The sequence below is a fragment of the Cucurbita moschata genome, unplaced genomic scaffold (assembly GCF_002738365.1).
Source record: "Cucurbita moschata cultivar Rifu unplaced genomic scaffold, Cmos_1.0 Cmo_Scf00062, whole genome shotgun sequence".
NCBI classification, from domain to species: domain Eukaryota; kingdom Viridiplantae; phylum Streptophyta; class Magnoliopsida; order Cucurbitales; family Cucurbitaceae; genus Cucurbita; species Cucurbita moschata.
Genome location: NW_019268578.1, coordinates 466,145 through 489,069, shown reverse-complemented (window position 1 = coordinate 489,069; position 22,925 = coordinate 466,145). Strand labels below are relative to the sequence as shown.

At 39.0% G+C, this 22,925-nt stretch overlaps 5 protein-coding genes across 7 annotated transcripts; 3 read left to right on the top strand and 2 right to left on the bottom strand.

Moving 5' to 3' along the window:
- Positions 1 to 1,019: 1,019 nt before the first annotated feature.
- Positions 1,020 to 20,391, bottom strand: LOC111437236. Of its 2 annotated transcripts, none has more exons than XM_023075118.1 (3): positions 20,386 to 20,391; positions 12,774 to 12,783; positions 1,020 to 1,477 (listed from the first exon to the last, which is right to left on the bottom strand). In XM_023075118.1, the coding sequence occupies exon 3, from the start codon at positions 1,453 to 1,455 to the stop codon at positions 1,198 to 1,200; it is 258 nt and encodes an 85-aa protein (XP_022930886.1). In that variant the 5' UTR covers positions 1,456 to 1,477; positions 12,774 to 12,783; positions 20,386 to 20,391; the 3' UTR covers positions 1,020 to 1,197. The 2 variants fall into 2 exon arrangements, with proteins under 2 accessions (XP_022930886.1, XP_022930885.1); XM_023075117.1 differs by having other exon boundaries at positions 1,020 to 1,472.
- On the top strand, positions 4,763 to 8,294 carry LOC111437233 (protein THYLAKOID FORMATION1, chloroplastic-like). 2 transcript variants are annotated; one of them, XR_002709411.1, is made up of 6 exons: positions 4,763 to 5,104; positions 5,398 to 5,665; positions 6,065 to 6,281; positions 6,500 to 6,561; positions 6,996 to 7,111; positions 7,944 to 8,294. XR_002709411.1 is itself a non-coding variant. In XM_023075113.1 (5 exons), exons 1-5 carry the CDS (start codon positions 4,906 to 4,908, stop codon positions 8,005 to 8,007), a joined length of 864 nt encoding a protein of 287 aa, XP_022930881.1. In that variant the 5' UTR covers positions 4,763 to 4,905; the 3' UTR covers positions 8,008 to 8,294. The 2 variants fall into 2 exon arrangements, 1 of the variants encoding a protein (XP_022930881.1); XM_023075113.1 differs by lacking the exon at positions 6,500 to 6,561.
- LOC111437095 (transcription factor MYB102-like) lies at positions 12,823 to 14,805 on the top strand. The gene is made up of 3 exons (XM_023074930.1): positions 12,823 to 12,861; positions 12,992 to 13,152; positions 13,734 to 14,805. Exons 1-3 carry the CDS (start codon positions 12,823 to 12,825, stop codon positions 14,407 to 14,409), a joined length of 876 nt encoding a protein of 291 aa, XP_022930698.1. The 3' UTR covers positions 14,410 to 14,805.
- On the top strand, positions 17,139 to 18,975 carry LOC111437232 (uncharacterized GPI-anchored protein At4g28100-like). The gene is made up of 2 exons (XM_023075112.1): positions 17,139 to 18,289; positions 18,485 to 18,975. Exons 1-2 carry the CDS (start codon positions 17,621 to 17,623, stop codon positions 18,797 to 18,799), a joined length of 984 nt encoding a protein of 327 aa, XP_022930880.1. The 5' UTR covers positions 17,139 to 17,620; the 3' UTR covers positions 18,800 to 18,975.
- LOC111437235 (cytochrome b6-f complex iron-sulfur subunit, chloroplastic-like) lies at positions 19,917 to 22,840 on the bottom strand. The gene is made up of 5 exons (XM_023075116.1): positions 22,683 to 22,840; positions 22,365 to 22,612; positions 21,098 to 21,215; positions 20,266 to 20,448; positions 19,917 to 20,145 (listed from the first exon to the last, which is right to left on the bottom strand). Exons 1-5 carry the CDS (start codon positions 22,719 to 22,721, stop codon positions 20,044 to 20,046), a joined length of 690 nt encoding a protein of 229 aa, XP_022930884.1. The 5' UTR covers positions 22,722 to 22,840; the 3' UTR covers positions 19,917 to 20,043.
- Positions 22,841 to 22,925: the final 85 nt, after the last annotated feature.

Sequence of the window (22,925 nt, the reverse complement as noted above, 5' to 3'; positions counted from 1 at the left end):
GCATATTTCCGAGCATCATCATTATAACAACCTAAGCCCGCTAGTAGATATTGTCCGCTTTGACCCGTTATGTATTGCTGTTAGTCATACCATTTTAAAATGTGTCGGTTAGGAAGAGGTTTCCACACCCTTATAAAGAATGCTTCGTTTCCCCTACCACTGATGTAGGATCTAATGCGTGATCTCACAATCCACTCCCCTCGAGACCCAGTGTCCTCATTGGCACACTGTTTGGACCCTAACTCTGATACCATTTGTAACAGCCCCAAGCCCACCGTCGGCAGATATTGTCTGTTTTGGCCCATTAAGTATCGCCATCAGCCTCAAGGTGTTAAAACGCGTTTGCTACGGAGAGGCTTTCGCACCCTTATAAGGAATATTTCGTTCCTCCTCCAATCAATGTGGGATCTCACAATCATCATCATCATCACTCGAATTGGTTCAGAGAGAAGAACCCGCCACGTATATTTTATAATCTTCAACCCGAAACCCCTAACTAAGATGAAATTTCATAATTGTGTAGTTAAAATTATCCTTTACACGGAGAGAGCTACTCGAGAGAACAAATTTAGATCTTGAATCATACAATGAATTCTCTTTTAACAAAAAGAACTATAGCATATGCACGGTAGAATCTACTGTTCTTAACTATGTCGAGCATATAGAAAGAAAGAATAGATATTATTCCTCCAAAAAAAAGATTATCTATAAAGAAGAGAATTCTTTTTGTACCCACGAAAAATAATGCGGAGTAAATGAGGGGTACATAAATGAATCAAATACCACAACGGAACGTGCTTTACTCGGATCAATTCTATGTTGGGTGATCTCTTACAAAATATGATGGAATAACTCGTGTTGGTCGGTGGGAATAGTCTTTACTCTTAGAAGTGAAAAGTAAGTAATATGATCATGTCGTATGACAATATCTGGTGGGTCTAGATTCTAAATCCTCAGACAACGAATCTATTAAGTGGGCCCGTTCTTAATTTGTGGATAAGGTTGGTCCATTCAACAAGGACAAAAGATATTAATTACTCATTATAAATGTAATTATCAACCAACACTTATCATATTAAAATTTTTAAATCTTATTTTAAACCAAAAATAAAATCATTCATTAAAATTTATAAAAAATGTTGAATGAAATTTATACAATCCAAAGCTTTCCTAAGAAGAACAATCTGGGGTGGTGGGTCAATTATTAGGACCCCAACAGCTCAAGAACATGACAGTTCTCAAAGATTCCTCCGACTGCTTCCATTTCTGGTCGGAAACCGCCGGAGACGACGGCGAAGAAAGCTTCTTGACCTGGGAAGCAGATCTCACATGGCTTTTAGCGTACTGCTGAACCGACCTAATCGTGTGATTCCAGCGGCAAACCCCTTGATCTTTCAAAGCCTCCACCAGTCCGACACTGGCGGCGACAACCCAAGCTGTTCTTGATGAACTCATCTCTGTTCTGTCTCTGTTCTGAAATGTTGGAATATTTTGAGAGTTTTATAGAGATTATTCCAAAAAGGCCCCTGGCTTTTTTCTTTAATTCCACTGAGCACCTGGTTTTGAATTCCGGGAAGCGAGGAAAGTAAACCGCCGCGACCGGCTGATTTCCTCCTCTCAAATGGGTTTCTTTTTTATTTTAAATTCCCATATATATATATATATATAATTTGTGGGATGGAGAACAAATCACTCTTATAAAACCTTCTCCCAGTAGACGCCATTTAAAGCATTGAGGGAAAACTCGAAAGGAAAAACCCAAAAAAGACAATATCTAATATCTGTGGATCTTGGTCTTCATGGTCTTGTAATACCTGTCCCGAGTGAAGCTAGAGAAGGGTAGAAAAGGAAATTCCTTTATTAGCTAAACGTGACTAATGGAGACCAGGATTATATTTCTTATTATTATAATAAATAAGTTGTAAATAATTCTTGGACTTGATTGCCCCTAGAGGCCGGGTTCTTTTGACAGCAATGTGAGGGGTAAAGTTGGAATTATTCGGGAGAAACTGCCTTTCTAAACCGGAGGAGTTGGGCTTGAAACTGGCGGATTCTGCCGCTCTTTGTGAAACAGGGTACATTGTACGGGAGGGGTATTGTTGTCATTTCTCACTCCTTTTTTCTTTTTATTTAAGATTAATTAAGATTAATTATTAGCCTTTGAGTGACTAAAAACATATTATTGAATCGTGTGTTCGATCACGTGTTCCTAATCGAGCCTAAATGGAACAATATTTCTTGAGCTCGGTTTCTTGAATCCACGTGTTTCTAATCGAACCTAAATGGATTAATGAAGAAGGATTCTATTATTAAGAAATTATTCACGAGCCGAATTTCCTAAATTCACGTGTTTCTAGTCGGCCGTAAATGGATTAATGAAGAACCCTAAATTCACATGTTTCTAGTCGAAATGAAAAATAGGGTGAACCTCAGCTACACATACCTCTTGTTAACCGACTAAAGTTGAATCCAACTCCACGATTAGAATTAGAGAAAGATCGAGAAAAAAAACCCTAACTCGAGCCCACTTTGTTTGTGAAATTGAGCCCTCGCTTTCTCGTCATAAGAACGGAGATCGGTCGAATCTTTTGAAATTTTTATCTAGATCGAGAGGGTAAGTTGTGGAATCGTAACCAAATTAGTATAGGTTAGTAATTGGTAACATTAAGAATTAGGAATCAATTGTATTTAATAAAGAAACAAGAACCAAGGGGAATTGCTTTTACAATTGTTCATATAAGAATCAAACGCCCAAAGCATCCCATTAATTACATCCCCAAACCATATCAATATCTATATCAGCTCAACAACTCCACCACCGCGCCCGGCGGTGTCACTCCGCTCGAACCGCCGCCGGTTCCGCCGTAGTCTCGATTTAAATGTTTTTCAAGCGTATCTTTGAAGCTCCGAGGCGGTTCAATTATTAGGACCCCAACAGCTGAGGTACATGACCGTCCTCAGAGATTCCTCCGACTGATTCTGCTGCTTGCCGGAAGCCACGGCGGCGGCGGAGGAGGAGGAGGAGGAAAACTTCTTGGCCTGAGAAAGTGACCCAACATGGTTTTTGGCGTAGAATTGCGCCGATCTTATGACGTTATTCCACCGGCAAATCCCTTGATCCTTTAGGGCCTCAACAACGCCGACACTGGCAGCTACAACCCAAGCTGATCTAATTGAGGAGCTCATTTCTGTTCTTTGTGAGTCTTTGAGTTTTGATTTTTGGTGAAGGGGGGAGTGTGGGGGTGGTGGTTTTTATAGAGAAGCTGCCCGCAGCCATTCAAGTGGAGCCCCTGGTTTTTGGAGGAAGAAACAGCGTGGTGGTCTGGTTTAAGGTTTTATGGGACCCATGTTTTTTTTTCTGTAATTGGACTAAAATGTCCCTTGAAACTGCGGTTTGGAGGTGGAAATGGAGGGGTAGGATTGGGTTTTGGAGTAAGATTCCAAAACAAATGGCTTCATGAACCGTGGTTTTTTCTCCCCCCTGGATAATGGGAAACCAGCAGGATTTTAAAAACAGAGTGCCATGGCTTACTCTCAATTAGAACATTTTAGTACATAACATCATCATGTATGGCCTCGAGTTCGGGTTAGATTAGGTTGGGTGTGATTTCGCGTCGATTAAAGAGAAGAACGAAATATTTCTTATAAACGTGTAGAAACTTCTCTCTACTGTATGTTTTTTTTTAAATCGTGAAGCTGACGGTGATTATAACGAATCAAAATTGATAATATCTATTAATGGTGGACTTAGACAGTTGTAAAGAGTACCAGAGCTAGACATTAAGTAGTGTGCCAACGCTAGGCCCTCAAATGGGGTGGATTATGTGTAACAGTACTTTCCCTTTTCGGGCTTCACTCATGTCTTTAAAACTAGGCAAAGGTTTCCTCACCCTTATAAAGGGTGTTTTGTTTTTCTCCCCAACCAATGTGGGAGGTCACGATTCACCCCCTTCGGGGCTCAACGTACTCGTCGACATTCTTTCCTTTCTCCAATCGATGTGGGACCCCCGCCAAATCCACTCCCCTTTGGGGCTAGCGTCTTTACTGGCACACTGTCTCATGCCTACCCTTTGGGGAATAGCCTCCTCGCTGGCATATAGTCCGGTGTCTAGCTCTGATACCATTTGTAACGCCCCCAGATCTACTGCTAACATATATTGTTGTCTTCGGGCTTCCCCTCAAGGCTTTAAAACGTGTTTGTGAGGGGAAGGCTTCCTCACCCTTATAAAAGCATGTTTTGTTCTCCTCCCCGACCAATGTGGAACATCACATTATGAGATCTCACGTTGGTTGGAAAGAGGAATGAAACATTCTTTATAAAGCATGTGGAAATCTCTTCCTAACAGACGCGTTTTAAAATCGTGAGACTAACGATGATACATAATGCGTCAAAGCGGACAATATTTGCTAGTGGTGGGCTTGAACTGTTATAGTTCGAGTTGGGTTAGGTTAGATTTTTTCGATAAAAAATTTAATCAATAATAAAATTTAAATACAAAGAGCACGTAAAATAAAATTAGTATTTTTTTTAATAATTAAAAAATAAATCCTTCGAATCTGAGTGTTGCTCGGTTATGGACTAAATGTTTGGGCCCAATTCTGAACTATTTTCTCTTTTAAAATTTTATTTTATTTTAAGGTGGAAAAGGAGACATCAAAAGATCTGGACCGTCCAAATGGAAAATCAAAATACGGACACTGCCAGGTGTCGACATCCTAATGGCTTCTTAGCTAAGGTTAAGAAATTAAAATATGGATAAGCCTCTCTATCATGGCCTCTCAGTTTCGTCCTCTCTTGTTTCTTTCTTTTCTTTTTTTTTTCTTCTCCCAGAAAAAATCTTCGACATGAAATCCTGTTTCTCTGGAAGTTCGTAAGATTTGCAAATTTCTTCTCATTCTTCTGCAATGGCGGCTGTTAATTCCGTGTCATTCTCAACGGTAAGTCAGTTTTCTGATCGAAGGTCGCCGGTTCCGTCGGCTCGTTCACTCGCCTCGAATTTCGACGGGTTTCGTTTCCGTTCTAGTGTTTTCTATCATCATTCGGGAGTTCGAACCTCGAGTTTCAGTTCTCGCTTGGTCATTCATTGCATGTCCGCCGGAACAGGTAGCTTCTGGTGATTTGTTTTCCTTACTCGCTTACTAGACTGTTCCTTTGCTAGATTATGGTAGCAGAAACGAATTGGCTTGTTTCGATGATTTCGATGTGAACTTGTGTTTTGTTTGTTCGTTAATTGTTGAGATGGATCGTTATGGACGGAAATTTAGGTTTTAAGTAACAATTAGGCTTTCAATAGTTCGGTTTGATCAATTCTAAACTTGTTCAGTATGTTGAGATTTCTCTAGTTCGATTTCTTAGTATTTGAGTGTAGAAAATGATGTGCTATTTTCGGATTTTAGATGTGACGACTGTAGCTGAGACTAAATTGAACTTTCTAAAGGCGTATAAACGACCTATCCCCAGCATATACAACTCTGTTCTGCAAGAGTTGATTGTGCAGCAGCATTTGATGAGGTATAAGAGGACGTACCGTTATGATCCTGTTTTCGCCCTCGGTTTTGTTACTGTATATGATCAGCTTATGGATGGGTACCCTAGCGATGAGGATCGGGAGGCCATTTTCCAAGCCTACATTAAGGCGTTGAATGAGGATCCAGAGCAATATAGGTTTGGCCATGTATTCCCCTTTGCTTTTACCATCCCTGATCTCTATCTCTTCTTGCCATCTAATAAATTCACAAGCCTTGTTCATAGATAGTAAACACTGTTAAGTTGAAAAAAACATGACATGATTCCACTTACAGCAAAAATACGACGATTCTTATTTCAACTTTAATCTTCTTTCCTAGTATTTCACATCTTAATTTGGACTTAGTTGTCTAAATGACTAGATTATTTGGTCAAATCACATGGTAATCAAATTAACGGATGTTTACTCTTTGTTCAATATCTCCAAGAGTGAAATTTTCTTCACTGGAAATTATAATCCATCCTTCGACCATTATTCCAATAATTTCAAGAAGGTTTTTCTTCATTTTTAGCTCTACTTTCTGTTATACCGTCCAGAATTGATGCTCAAAAATTGGAAGAGTGGGCTCGGTCTCAGTCTGCAGCTTCATTGGTTGAATTTGCATCAAAAGAAGGAGAAGTTGAGAGTGTTTTGAAAGACATTGCAGAACGAGCTGCGAGTAAGGGGAGTTTCAGTTACAGCCGATTTTTTGCTATTGGGCTATTTCGACTCCTCGAATTGGCAAATGCTACTGAACCCAGTATCTTGGAAAAGGTTTATTTTATCTTCCTTTTTGTGATATAGCTTTTAAGTAGATGACGATTTTGAGGTGATAGTATATCAAGCCTATTATTGCTAAATTAAACATTTACATGATAGCCAGCCCCTCCTCTCATAGTACTTTTACTTATAGATTATATTCTTTCTCTGAGTGCTGCCATTCGTAAAGTGTAATTGTGTTTCTTGCTCATTATTATCTTTTTACTCATTAGAGAAATTGGATCCTGATGGAAGAGTGCTTAACCTTATTCAGTTCGATAGAATTAGGTTCAAGGTACTCTTTCCTGCATAAGTCTCCATTTTACTTTTCTAGGTAACACCAATCTTTTTGTAGTATTTGGTTGAAGAGAAATATGAGCTAACCATTTTTTGGAACATTCCCCTTTGCTCGGGACAATCCCACATACACAATTACAGTGTTTTTGTGGGATTTCCTTCTCCTTTGTGGAGATTGTACTGATCTTGTGGATGTAGTTTATGCTCTTTAGTAGTCTCAGCTGGTCCTTTTCATTCAGTTTATTAGCTCTTGTGAAGGGAAACATACATATGTTCCACTGCCCCCATCAACAACAGTTATCATGAACTATTGCTTTAATTGGCCATCTCTATTTAGCGTGTCTATCTCCAAACATACTTTTATTTTTCTAAAGCCATGTAATGGAGATTTTACCAAGTGTTGACATCTAACACTTTGCTGCTTCTGAACAGCTCTGTGCCGCTTTAAATGTTGACAAAAAAAGTGTGGACCGAGACCTTGATGTATACCGCAACCTGCTTTCGAAGTTGGTTCAGGCGAAGGAGCTCCTAAAGGAATACGTTGATAGGTAAGAGATTTTTAAGTTCATGGTTCCTGGCCTGGTAGATTAACATACCCACAATCTGCTCTTTCACACCACCATATTTTCTTGGATTTTATGAACCCATAATCGTTTTGAAAACAATCCAGTATTTGTCAAATCTTCTGCAACTCACCGTCATATCATTTATATTCACTAGATATCCACCGGTTGGCTGTGTTTTAAGATGAAAGTGATGTTTTATGAAAATTTAAATGAAGTATTTCTGCATTCAATGTTCATGATATGTATACAGTGGTGACCTTAGATTAAGTGGAAAATTTCGGGTCGTTACATGGATCTTGAGTGAGGGTGGCTGTGTTTTAAGATGAAGGTGATGTTTTATGAAAGTTTAAATGAAGTATTTCTGCATTCAATGTTCATGATATGTATACAGTAGCGGCCTTAAATTAAGTAGAAAATTTCGGATCGTTACATGGATCTTGAGTGAGGCTGATTGTGTTTTAAAATGAAGGTGATGTTTTATGAAAGTTTAAATGAAGTATTTTTGCATTCAATGTTCATAACATGTATACGGTGACGACCTTAAATTAAGTAAAAAATTTCGAGTTGTTACATGGATCTTGAGTGAGGTTGGCTGTGTTTTAAGATGAAGGTGATGTTATGAAAGTTTAAATGAAGTATTTCTGCATTCAATGGTTATGATATGTATACAATGGCGACTTTAAATGAAGTAGAAAATTTCGGATTATTACATGGGTCTTGGGTCTTGAGTCTTGTGGAGGCCTAAAAATGAGGCAGAATTGGGTGGATCATGGTATAATTAACCAGTGCTCTTCCATTCTGTTTTTGCCTATAGAGAGAAGAAGAAAAGAGATGAGAGGGCTGGATCACAGACAGCTAACGAGGCCGTAACAAAATGAATGATTGGGTGAATACAGCATAGAGAGTGGTTTTTGAGAGCTGATGACATCAATTGGAGCACTCACCGCCTAATTTGAGATAAGACTTTAAAGAGTTATAGCAATATTCTAAATACCTGATAGATATGCATTTGTACTGTATTGTTGGGTCTTCTGCATTTGGTAAATTTTGTATTCTGCCAGCTTCTACTTTTATTCTCATTTGTATTACATATTTTGAGTGCAATTGTCTATACAAATGCTTTCGCACTCTGTGCAGTAATCATATTTGTCTCTCTCTTGACCACCATTTTTGTTTTGTTTTTTTTTTTTTTTGGTATGTGCAACCATGTCTGGATTCTTCTTAGGGATTCTTACGAGCTATAAGTATATCTATTAGATCTTAGAAACCACGACTCTCTACAATAATATGATAGTGTTCACTTTGAGCATAATCTCTCGTGACTTTGCTTCTGGTTTCCTCAAAAGGCTTCATACCAGTGGAGATGTATTTCTTATAAACCCAGGATCATTCCCTTAATTAGTGTGGGACTCTCTCCAAACAATTCTCAACAATCCTCCCTTTGAACATAGTACACCATAGAGCCTCCCCTGAGGCCTATGAAGTCCTTGAACAACCTCCCCTTAATTGAGGCTTGACTCCTTTCTCGGGAGCCTTCTAACAAAGTACACCCTTTATTTGACATTTGAGTCACTTTTGACTACACTTTCAAGGGTCCCAACTTCTTTGTTCGACATTTGAGGATTTCATTGACATGACTAAGTTAAGGGCATGACTCTGATACTATATTAGGAATCACGGATCTCCACAAAGGTATGATATTGTCTATTTTGAACCTAAGCTCTCATGACTTTGCTCTTCGTTTCCCCAAAAGATATCATACCAATGAAGATATATTCTTTATTTATAGATCCATGATCATTCCCTTAATTAGCTAATGTGGGACTCCTTCCCAACAATCTTCAACATTGAAGGCTTATATGAATATATTTTAGATGTTTAGCATGTTGCATTTCATCACCTTCATATACTTTGTCGTCCTTCCTTTATCTTCATCACCTTCATATAGCAACAGTAACTTACAATTGATGAAATTATACTTTTAATTCTTCCAATTTAGAACTAATGGTTCTGTTCAATTTGGAACCAATTTATGGTCGATTTTATCGGAGACGAAATTGATTCAACAAAACTCGAACACTAAGAACAAACAGGAAAGAGAGATTTGCTAGTGGATCAAGACAATTGAACCCGCAAAATAATCTATATTTGTGAGATGAAGTTATCCTTGAAGGCACAACTAGTGAGAGTGAAGAACAACCAACAAATTCTGCGACCCAGAATCGAGCAACGATCGAGGACTCTAACGGTGATTACTCTTAGGCATGAGCTCCAAATTCAAAATCGATCGAGGAAAAAAGTTCGAGACAAAGGTATGAACAAAATGTGAAATGGCACATGAGTGGTTGGAATGATTCATCAATCAAAAGCAAATTATAAATTGAAAAATTTTAGAATATAAAGAAAACTATTATTTGATACGACATTAGAGAGTTCGTAGGAGCTTCATACATAATATTATTGGGAATTTGGAGCTTTTTGTACATACGTATTGTAGTTTAACAACACATACATTATTCTATTGTGTTTATATTTGGTGGATGACCATGGCCATACGGTCAAAGCCAACCAAGCACTCAGTATGGCTATAACTTTAAAATATTGAAAAAAGAGATCTCCCTCTACCAACAATGGATTACGATCAAGCTTACGATCGCTTTAGGATATCGTCATCAAATTTAAGAAACCTTCACGATTTGATCATTAGAATGATAGAACAACAACGAAACTCCACAATGGTATGATATTCTCTACTTTAAACATAGTTTCGCTTGAATATTCACTGATCTTCCCATAATACCTCATACCGATGGAGATAACGATCTTTCCCTTAACTAGTCACTGTAAAACTTCAACACACTTCATCTAAGTTCGTTTAAAAGAACTAAAGTTATGGAAAACAAAGCATTTGATCACTTAAGCGTATTGTCATGAAGTTGAAGAACCTTCCCGATTTGATCATTAGAATGATAGAATAACAACGAAGCTCCACGATGGTATGATATTAGCTACTTTTGAATATTCACTTGTTTTCTCGAAATGTCTGATACCAATACAAATAGCGTCTCTTACTTAAACATCTACGGTCTTCCTCTTAACTAGCCAAGGTAAGACTTTAACACCCGATTCAATGAGTTTGAATTTGATACCCAACCAAAATACAGACAGACAGACAAACAATTTTCAGCCACATGATTATATGCTGATTATTGCTCTGCTACAGTGAACAAATGTCAACATAAGATGAGCTTGAGTTGACTTTGTACTGTGTGTTTGTTCCACGTGGCGGGATTCTAGTGGTCTTGTTCATAAGAACCTAAGGCTACAGCTTGGAGAGTTTGGAAATTTGTAGGTGAAGAGATCTGGACTTACACGCCATTGTTGTTGCTGATAATGAAGAAAAATGAGAGGCTGTGTGTAAAAACGGCGACGTTTTTAGGGCATTTTTATAATATTTTGTTGCTCAACCATCCAAAATCAAGTTAGATTCTCTTTTTCTATTATTTTAACTTAAATTCAAGGCCCTCATTTGAATGCCTCATCATAGACTTGATGACTCATCATTGAATTATGAATCTCACGTTTGAATAACGTTTTATGATCCCTAAAGATTAGGGTAAGATAAACTCGACGATATGATTAGCAAATGCTTCATAACCCGTTATGTACGTTCAGGTCGTTATCTAAAAAGATTGAGTATAAAAAATATTCAAACATACATGCACACGTAATCACAAACATACAATATGTTTTGAGGGACTCGAGTCTGAACTGTCTAAAAATGAATCCTTGAATTGATGGGTCAATTCTGGTGGTGTATGAGTCAGAGTTCTAAGAGATTTTACCTCAACGTAGTGGAGTTGGGTTTGATCCAGCATAGTGTCTCGTGAAATTATAGTTAATTGTTACATTTTCATGAGATCTCCGAGCTGATTATCCACAGTACACGACATATATGCATGTGCATTTCAACACATGAATACCTAACCCTAAGGTTCGTTAGAAAAGTCACTTACGTAATGCTATAGTTTGTTAGGACTAAACATATTAGGGTTAGACGATTATCCAGAAAAATCAGTTGAAATGTATATAAGTTGACTCGAACGTTTATAAAACTTAACCTTATTTTCACGTTAATTGAAAATTCTATTATTCTCTTATCTATTTGAAAAATTGGCAATTTCTTCTCAAGAAGAAAGAACTACTTTTTCCAAGCAAGCTTGCTTCGCATACAAGGAAAAGAAATTTAAGGTAATCCAAAACGTATTATATACGTAGCCGAACAATCTTAATATATAGTTTAGAGCGATATATGTTTTTCGTAGGTTTATTTTCGTATGAGCTTACTTCCGATATCATTCAAAAGATCGACTTATATCTATTGAAGTATTATATTTACTTATAGGCACACGGATTTTTCGACTTTTAGCTAACAAACAGAGAATTTAGATATCCGACATAAACGTAACAACGTCCTAACATATATTATAAAGTTCGAATCTATCCAATTAATTAGTTGGCTTAGAATTAGAAGCAATGTTGAAGGAGGAAATGAAACACGACCAAAAACATGAAATGTAAAACATATTTTTCTACGAAGTTGATGGGAGAACTTAACTACCATGACCGTCCAATCATTCCCATAAGTCAATATAACACAAAACCAAATGTCAACTCCCCCCAAATCAAAACATAGCTTATTTAGGCCTTTACTTAGCTCCTAATCTCTCCTCTTTTTCTCAAACTTTTACTCAATGTCAACTCATGTACATCCACATCATGATATGTATGTATGTATGGTCCATGCTACTCGAGTCAAAGACCCGTTTGTAAATCTATCGATAAAAGATCATATTTAGGTTAAATTATCAGTTTAGTCTGAACTTTCAGATTTTTGTCAAATAGACCCCTAAAGTACTCTGAAAAAATATCTAATAGGTCCTTAAACTTTTAATTATAACATGTTAGCTACAAAATCGAAGATTCAGAGTCCTATTAGATATATACTTTCTAAAGCAAATTATAGACCCATTAGACGACAAATATGAAACTTCATAAACTAAACTTACAATTTAACCTTCAATTTCCTATAACTCGTTAGCTTAACTTTTTGGATTCAGTAGCATCAGAATCAGAACCGAACCCATCACAATTTTCTCGAACAATACTTGTAAAAAGCTAGGAAAGCAAGAATTTCTAGGCATTTCCCATGTCAACTCATGTATGCACATGTGCATCTACATAACCATGCATGTATGAATGCATGGTCGCTTTCTCACAAAGTCAACCCCCTAACATGTCACCTAAACTTTGACTTCATTTCATCATTTTCTAGCTAAAAGACAAAATAACAACATACATGTACATGCATGCATCCATACGTACATAAACACGTGTCCGAAATGAACACGTCGACACCAAATACGTTTGACTTGTAACATGTCACATTTCAGCTCCTACCCTCAATGATGTGTATATAAAAAGCTCATCTTTATGATTATTAGTGTCTTATAATACAGTTCATTGCCAGCTCCTGTTTCCTTTGACCCTGTTTTTAAGGAACGAACTGTCCAAGGTGTTGGCTAAGTAGCAACTGAGAATGGGACGAGCTCCATGCTGTGATAAGAATGGCCTGAAAAAGGGTCCATGGACTCCTGAGGAAGATCAGAAGCTTGTTGGCTATGTTCAAATTCATGGGCCTGGGAATTGGCGTAATCTTCCTAAGAATGCTGGTATGTTCTTGTGTGTTCTTGTTTGTGTGTTCTTGTGTGTTCTTGTTTGTTCTTGTGTGTTCTTGTGTGTTCTTGTTTGTTCTTGTGTGTTCTTGTTTGTGTGTTGAAATTTAAGAGCTGAAATGAAAAGTTGAGGCCTTTTTGTTGGGATGTTTTTGTAGGACTTCAAAGATGTGGGAAAAGTTGTAGGCTTCGGTGGACTAATTATCTGAGGCCTGATATTAAGAGAGGAAGGTTTTCTTTTGAGGAAGAAGAGACTATAATCCAATTGCATAGTGTCTTGGGAAACAAGTAAGAATAATCGTGTTTTTTTCTCTAAATTATGAGCTCTGGTCCACCACTAGTAGATATTGTCTTTTTTAGGTTTTCTCTCCTGGGTTTCCCTTCAAGATTTTAAAACGTGTCTATTAGGGAGAAGTTTTTACACTCTTGTAAAGAATGGTTTGTTTCCCTCTCCAACTGATGTAAGATCTCACACTCGAAGGAGGGTAGACACTAGGCAGTGTGCCAGCGAGAACACTGAGCCCCGAAGGAAGGTGGAGACTGGGCGGTGTGCTAGTGAGGACGCTGGGATCCGAAAGAGTGTGGATTGTGAGATCTCACATCAGTTGAAGAGGGGAACGAGTGTCAGCGAGGACGTTGGCCCCGAATGGGGGTGGATTGTGAGATCCCATATCGGTTGGAGAGAGGAACAAAACATTTTTTTTATATGGGTGTGGAAATCTCTCCCTAATAGACACGTTTTAAAACTTTCAGGGCAAGTCGAAAAGGGAAAGCCCAAAGAGGACAATATCTGGTAGTGGTGGGTTTGGACGGTTACATAGGAAATTAGCATGATACTCACAAATGGTTGATTTTTGTTGTTGTCTTAGATGGTCGGCAATAGCGGCTCGTTTACCTGGAAGAACAGATAACGAGATCAAGAACTACTGGAATACTCACATTAGAAAAAAACTCCTTCGAATGGGAATCGACCCTGTAACCCACACTCCACGAATCGATCTTCTCGATCTATCCTCCATCATCGCCACGGCCATCCGCAGCCACCCAATCCTCGGTCTCTCGACGTTATTAAACAACCAAGTTCAAACTCTAAACCCTGAATCTCTAAGGCTAATTTCCACCCTCTTAGCCCTCAAACAAGAAAGAGACCCAAATGCCAACAATTCCCATCTCCAAAATCAAGATCATGCTCAAATTCAAGCTCAAATGGACACATTATCACAACTCTTACAGCCCAACGAGGAATTCAATAATAACACAAACTCTTCAATGATACCCATCACAAACTTCGTTGAGTACTCAAATTCTCAAGAACATATGAATTTCTTAGCTCCAAATTTGAGTGGTGATGATGGCTTGATACCTATGGCTTCAGATTTAGGGTTTGAATCGGTTATATCAACGCCAAAATCAAGCCCCACGCCGTTGAATTCTTCATCTACTTGCATAAACAACAGCAGCCATGAGGATGAGAGAGACAGTTTTTGTAGTAATTTTTTGCAGTTTGAAATTCCTGAAGGCTTGGACTTTAATGATCTCATGTAATTTTTTTTTTTGGATATTTAGGGGTTTTTTTTGTTTTTTTTGTGTATCTTAATTTCCACGATGAATCAAATTGAACTAATCGTATAATATACGGTGGATTGATTCTGGTTGTACTAATTATGTTTCTAATACGATGTTGATTCTTTATGATTCGGAACTAACTACACAAACCCAGATGAAAAATTCATTTTTATGAAAAACCGAGTTAAAGTTGCAATTGAAAAGGTTTTAACATTGAACAAGTAGACCGCACACTGTTCTTTCTCCATCTCAAGCAATATTCATAGAGACAGATTTGTGTTAAGATTCTTTGTTCCAAGAAACTCTCCCCTCAAGTTGTTCTTTCTATTTCATTTATTTGTTTCAGTATATTTAGATCGTGTGTCATATCAAACAAATTTGTGGGTAATTGTCCTGTTGGTGCAATCACAACCACAAGACACAACAATCCTTGAAAACACGAGCGACAAGGTTGATTGACGAACGATGATTTAGCAAAGCTTCAAATGATGAATCACTTAAAAAAAAAAAAAGGGAGATCCAACCTTCAAATTGAACAAGAGGAAAGACTTGAATGGTTGCTGAGGAGGTGGAAAAGCTTCAAATCGACGAGTAGAACAATGGGTCAAAACCTGACTCGAGACTCCAATAAGATATACAAATAATTCTAGAGTAATTTTGAAGAGACACCAAAGAAGAGATGACGAGACACTCACAAAAATAGCCGACTTGGTACCTCCAAAAGCACGTAGCGCCCTCCGCTCAATTACCAAGCCTTGGCTGCTAAAACAAAGCCTCTTGTGCATGTAATGTATGATGGATGATATTGTAGCATTGATTCAATAAATCATTATAAAGTTGAGCTTTTTCGTTATCTTTTCCTAACCCATAATTGAGTTCTTGGACCCCAAAAGGGACCCATAATCAGAGCCTAAACTTTTTGGTGGAATAATTGGTGCCTTTATCTCATGTTCCAATGCCCATAAGGTGTTCGACATTTGTCCTGAATGAAAAAGAAAGGAATAAAGTTGTGTACAAAACACCAAAACTAAGCCTCCAAGTTGAAGATTTTGAATTGTATTTGGGATTAGAAAGAAACCCAAATCGCCAAAAACACTTTTTGGTTGCTTTTTGAAGTGTCCATACAGATTAAAATAACAATGTGAAAGCTTGATAGTATGTTTGTAGTGGGAAAGTGGAACGTTGGTGGCCACTCCACGTGAACCTTTCCCTTCTCTCTCTCTCTAGATATGAGAGAGAAAAGATGGGTTTGAGTCTGCCATGGCTGTAACGCACGCAAAGCAAGAAAAGGATGTCTGTAAACTCATCCACATAACACTTCACTCATAGACCTCACCTCACAAAATCTCCAACCCTCTTCTTTAACTGTTACAAATGATATCAGAATCAGACATTGGATGAGGACGCTAGGCTTTCAAGGTGATGGATTATGAGATCTCACATTAATTGAAGAGGAGAACAAAACATTCGTTAGAAGGGTGTGAAAACCTCTCTTTAGCATATGCTTTGTAAAATTGCAAGGTTGACGACGAGACGTAACAGGCCAAAGCGAGACAATATCTACTAGCGGTGGGCTCGGACTATTACAAATAGTATCAGAGCCAGACGTCAAGTGGTGTGTCAGCAAGGACACTGGCCCACAAGGGAGTGGATTATGAGATCTCACATTAGTTGAAGAGAGGAACGAAATATTCTTCGTAACAGTGTGAAAACCTCTCCCTAGCATATGCATCATAAAATCGCGAGGCTGACTATGATACATAACGAGTCAAAGCGGACAAGTATGAGTATAAGTATTTAGTTTAATCCATATCTAAAAAGAGTAATGAAAAGAAGCATATAATGGGTACTTTTTATTTCATTCCAACTTTATACTAAAATTAAAAATGATCAACAAAGGTGACCCATGAGACTTTAGAGAAAGAACCCAATATTTTATTTATAATGCAATTCAATTGACAAAGCTTTTTAGGTTGGGAATTTAATAGAACAAACTTTTCATAAACAATTGTGATCTCCTTCAAAATCATTGTTGGTATCATTACACATCAAGCTTTTTTTCTTTGATGAATCATGTGATGCAACTATCTCACCTTATATAGAGACGAAGTCAAATGAAATTGGAGTGTTCTTAAGCTCGAATTGAAAACTTTCGTATAGAATTATTTTGATTAGCTTACAAGTTTCGATCTTGAATCTTTCATTCATAGGTTTGATGGGTCATTGAACTTTAACTACAGCTCAAACCCACCGTTCTCAGATATTGTCTGTTTGGTACATTACGTATCGTTATCAGCCTTACGGTTTTAAAACGCGTCTAGTAGGAAGAGGTTTCCACACTCTTATTCTCTCTCCAACCGAGGTAAGATCTCACAATCCACCCCTCTTCAAGGCCAGCGTCCTCGTTGGTACACTGTTCAGTGGTTGGCTTTGATATCATTGGTAACAACTCAAACCCACCACTAAGAAATGTTGTCTATTTTGACTCGTTACATATCGTTGTCAGCCTCACAACGTTTGAAAGTGTAGAGACTAAACTTATAATTAAACGAAAAGTTCGAAAGCCCTAAAAGAACCCAATACTCAGAAACGCAAACCCCATTATAGCAAGGTGTTTGGCTCGTAAGATTGGAGATAGATCTATGGAAACATCCCTACTCCCAAAACATAGAACCATTTCACTTTATACACCAAATTTCAATAGTGATTTGCTTTGCTTTGCTTTCTTTCATATCACTATCTCATCTCATTTTCTCCCCACCATTCAAATAGATAAAGAAAACAAATCTTTTGTACCATTCTCTTCCCCTTTCCTTTCCTTTTCTCTCTTCCTCTCCACCAAACCAATCCTCAACACTCCCACTACCAATTTCCCTCTCCTTTTACAAACAACACATGAACTTAGTGCGAAATAATTGAGGCATTATATTGCAATATATAACCAACATTCCTTCTAGTGATGCCATTTCATTTTTGTTTGAGATTTCTCCTCTTCTTCCTTCCACTTTTCTCTTCAAAACCCTTCATTTTTTTGTGGGTTTTGTTCAACATTTGAGAATGTTTTTGAATCCTCTCCAAAAGCTTGAAAAAAACCCACTTTTAAAACCCTAATCTTTACACATTTCATCACTCTTTTCCCATTCTAATCATATTTTCTCCATTACCAAACCTCTAATTAGCAAAAACAAGCATGCCCATTTCTTCATTTCCCCCAAAAATGCTTCATTTCGCCCAAAAATGTCTAATTTGCTTCGTTTTCTTAAGCATTGCTACAAATTTTCATTCAACTTCAGCTGGTTTTCTCATCGAACCGGTTTCCGGCCAAAGCCAGCCACTAAATCCCGGCGAATACTCATCCTCCAACACGGTTCCGGCCTTTCCGGTCCAAACCCAGATGCAAATTTGCCATCTTGATCTCTCCGACGAGCTTTTCGGCGGCGTTAGGGAAGCTTGCGGTCGAGACTTGGACCGGAGTCGGTGCTGTCCTGTTCTAGCCGCGTGGCTTTTTGCCGCTCATGCACGCGCCGCCCTGAAGATTACCACTCCGGCGCCGTCGGACCTTCCGATGATGCCGGATGACTCACAGAAATGCGTGAACTCGCTGCAGGCGTCGCTGTTGAGTAGAAATATAAAGATTCCACAGCCGAATGCGAGCTGCGACGCCGTTTTGTGCTTTTGTGGGATTCGGCTTCATCAAATTAGCTCGTTGTCTTGCCCCGCTGCCTTTAATGTCTCCGGCGACGGCGTTCGCGACGGCTACCGGAACGCCACCCCGACGGCCGCCGTCCGTAATCTTGAAAAGAATTGCCGGAACTCATCTTATTCCGGTTGCACGAAATGCCTTGGCGCCCTTCAAAAGGTAATATTAAATTAAAATTATATAACAATTTGTGTTTAATTTAATTAAAATGTTTCATAATTTGTAACAGTTTGGTCCTCGGAATTTCTTATTATTTTTATTTCCCCCCATTATTTTTTCCTATTTGCAAATCAGCCCCTAAGGTGTGTTTGGACGCGAGTATATAATGTTCTTTGTCGGGATTGATAAATCCAGGTTACGGCAACGAAGAAGAACGCCACCAGCGACAGAGTGAGTAAAATGTTCAACAGAGACTGCCAGCTCATGGGGCTGACGTGGCTCCTCGCCCGTAACAAAACGGCGTATATCCCCACCGTTTCGGCCGTACTACGAGCCATCATGTACAGTGCCCACCCTCCTCACGAGTCTACGTGTAGTCCGGACCAAGAAAACATGCCGCTGGCCGTCGATTCGTTACAGATGGAAAAAGCGCAGTCGTCATCGCCACCGTCCATTTCTCTGGTTCCGATTATACCCCTATTGGTTATTGGTTATTGGCTTGCTTGGTAGTGGGCGTAGGGGTAATTATGGGTTGGGATCCGTTTGTTTTGTAATTTTTGGAGCCTGTCGGGTTCACGTGAAGCTAGTGGACAAAAATAAGGGATGATGGAGGGGCTTTTTTGTCTTTTCGCTACACTGTAAATGTCAAATCTGGGTGCTTTTTTTTACTTTTTTTACTCTCTTCCCATTCGCTTTCTTGTGACAAATTTTTCCTTGGGGCTTTCAATTAAACCAGAAAGTAAAAAACTTGCGGTTCTTAAATCATCATTATACTTTAAAAAGTTACCGAGTAAATTTTTCTTGGAAATTAGAGAATTTACCAAAGGTGTTACCTTTATCCCTTGAGATCTGACCCGTTTAGTAAAGGAGTCGGGTGTCACGGTCATTCTCGTCTAGAACGTGTTGTTTATAGTTGCATATCATGATAAGTCAAACCCTTTATTCGCATTTATGTTGTACTTTTTGTTCGTATTACGGTTTGGCAAAATTATGTCTGCCCGTTAAACCTAAATCGCCTCAAAATGGAGACCAAGTAGTGATCAAACCTCCTCCCGACCAAGTAGTGCCAACTTGTTTTCAACGGTTGTCCTCAACCACGTTTTCTATAAATTTTTCTCTCAAAACTTAGCATGACGCTCGACCATACGCCAAAATTGACCACAAAGTCTAATTTTCACATGGCTGGCTTGTTCGAAGTACTGCACTATCGTTAAGTCCGCTGCTTCGGAAGTGTGACTGTGACAATGGGAACACAAATTATATTCCCAATCCCTAATCCCACCCTAATTCCGTTCCTACCTTACTTTTTAGATATAAATATAAAGATATCTATACATATCCAAATAACTTATTATATATTTACGCGGGTACGTTGGTTGGAAATTAAATATTGAAATAATTACAAAATTCCAAAATTGCCCATCAACCTTTATATTAATATAAAGTTAAATGCCTCGACTATCCATCGTCCATGTAAAATACTCGTTACTCTGATCTATAACTCTATTGAGATGATGTTGATCACTTGCAAGGATAAATTAGACAGATTTAAAGCTCGAGTCGTGAATAATAAGAACTTTTAAGAATTATATATAATCGAGTGTGCGTTCATGTACGGAATACAAAATGAAGTTAATATCAATGGCATTGTATCTTAATATATGGCAACCAACATGGCTATAACATATAGCACAAGAAAATTGAGAGATCAAATTGAAGGGTTGGATGTGGAGAGATGTACATGAAGAGGAGGCTTAAGCCCACCATGGATTTTCGCCAGTTCTGAAGTCGGTTTCGACCCACGGGACGAACACGACCTTCCCATCGTCGACATCGGCATGAACCAATGCAAGAGACTGTCCCAACAGAGAAAATTTGAACTTCATTTAGTAACTAACCAATGTATAATCTAACAGTTCAAGATTGTTGGTTGTTTAAACGAAGGCCTTGCAATGGCATGAAAGCAAAGGTATTACCAGAGGTGCCGGTCCTCGGACGACTCTGCCTTGATCGTTGTACTGGGATCCATGGCATGGGCAGATAAACTTGTTCTCAGCTGCATTCCATGGCACGACGCATCCGAGGTGAGTGCAAACTGCGTTGATTCCGAACGTTGCGAGCGTTTTATCCTTTTCGACTACGAGGTAGGTAGGATCACCCTGAAATCCATCATCAACAGATTGCCTTTTACTGTACATAGCTTTTGTTCATAACAGCACAGTAATTAACATTAAGAAACTCGTGAATTGTGTAAGCTTCGCATTTCAAATGGCTCGATGTGAGATCCCACGTCAATGGGAGAGGAAAACCAAGTATTCTTTATAAGGAGTGGAAACCTCTCCCTAATTGACACGTTTTAAAAAACTTGAGGGGAAGTCTGAAAGGAAAAGCTCAAATAGGATAATATCTACTAGCGGTGGACTTGGGCTGTTACAAATGGTAGATATCATGCGGTGTGCCATCGAGGACGCTGGCTCCAAAGGGGGTGGGGATTGTGAGATCCCACATCGATTGGAGTGGGAAACAAAGCATTCTTTATTAAGGGTGTGAAAACATCTCTGTAGCAGACACCTTTTAAAAACCTAGCGATGGGCTTGGCTGTTACAAACGGTATTAGAGTCAGGTTACCGAACGATGTGAGGTACTGATCAGAGTAGGGCTAGACTCTAGCCATAGTAGAATGTCTTAAAAACCTTGAAGGGAAGCCCGAAAAGGAAACCCTAGTCCCTTATCGTTTACACGACGTTTATTAACCACTAGGCGAACTCAGGGTTCAATCATTAAGCAAAGTTAAGAGAGTTACAGCACCTTCAACCCCTGTGTGAGAGTTCTGTCTCCAGGGCCATGCACATTAAGCCAGTCAGCAGCCAAAACATCATTTCCAAGAGCATCCTTGGCCACGACTCCACCACCAGAACCTCCAGTACTGTCATTGTATACACAAAAAGGCTCAAAAAGCTACCAGGTGAACAATCATAGTTATTCTTTTAAGCCCAATTGTACAGACATGGCAGCACGCTATGAACTTATTAGCTTAGACACGTTTCATCGACACAAAATTGAAAACTCGAGCTTATTAGACATAATCTTCAAATTTTGGAGACTAAACTTGTAATTTAACCTTCGTTTATCATAATAATGTACTTATACAAGAAGGCATTTCATCAAACTAGGCAGTCAAAACATGTCTAATCTCATTCTATAACGACCCAGATCCACCACTAGCAAATATTGTCCTCTTTGCGCTTTTCCTTTCGGGTTTCCCCTCAAGGCTTTAAAACACGTCTACTAGGGGAAGGTTTCCACGCCCTTATAAATGGTGGTTTGTTCTCCTCCCCAACCAATGTAGAATATCACACATTCATTCCTACCAATTGAAGCTATACATCATGTCAATCCTAGTCCACCGCTAGCATATATTGTCTTCTTTTGGCTTCCCTTCAAAGTTTTAAAACGCGTCTACTAGAGAAAGGTTTCCACATTCTTATAAGCAATGTGTCGTTCCCCTCTCCAACCGATGTGGGATATCACAATTCACCCCCCTTGGGAGCCTAGCGTACTCCCTGGCACACAGCTCGGTGTCTGGCTTTGATACCATTTGTAACCGTCCAAGTCCACCATTAGCATATATTGTCCTCTTTAAGTTTTCCTTCTGGACTTGCCCTCAAAGTTCTAAAACGCATCTACTAACGCATCTACTAGGAAGAAGTTTCCACATCCTTATAAGCAATGTTTCGTTGCCTTCTCCAACTGAAATGGGATCTCACAATCCACTCCCTTGAGAGTCCAGCATACTTGTATCTAGATTTGATACCATTTGTAATGGTTTAAGTCCACTGCTACTATATATTGTCCTCTTTCGTCTACTAGGGAGAGGTTTCCACATCGTTATAAGCAATGCATTGTTCCCCTCTCCAACCAATGTGGGATCCCACAATCCACTCCCTTGGGAGCCCAGCGTCATCGCTGGCACACCGCTCGGTGTCTAACTCTAATACCATTTGTAACGGTCAAATTCCATCGCAACCATCCACCTAACCAGCCAACCATTACAGGATCAGAGAGGAAAACTTACCCAGGAGGGACAAAGAAATAGGTGTAAGGATACAACATGGTAGCTGTGGGAAGCCCAATAGCGCCCAGAAGAAGCAGATTCATGGTTTTCCTTTTCTCCATATCCGGCACTCGATCAGCCGGAATACTCGTGGCCTGACAACTGATTTTGCCGCCCATTCCCTTTCCCTTCGCCCCCATTTGAGTGCTTTTAGGTTTCCTCAAAAGCGCTTGAGAGGGACAGAACAAAGCGCTTCTGCCGGCGCATAGCTGAATGAAAACAACAACAATCGGCAACAAATTTCAATCGAAATTCATAACAAAAAACAATCATAGATACCTGTGAGGATGTTGCAGAAGAAAGAGAGGAGGAAGCCATGGATGGAGCAGAAATTGATATGTGGGTAATGATCTACTAGTGAGTGGAGTAGAGATTTGAGAGATTGTTCGTGAGGTTCCTGAATTTTGATGCCCACTAAAGTGATAAGATAAGCCTATTTGCCTCGTCGCTTCACTATGGCCACAAACTTCATCCCTTTTTTTTTTTTTTTTTCAATACACTTTCGATGCATTCCAAATAGTT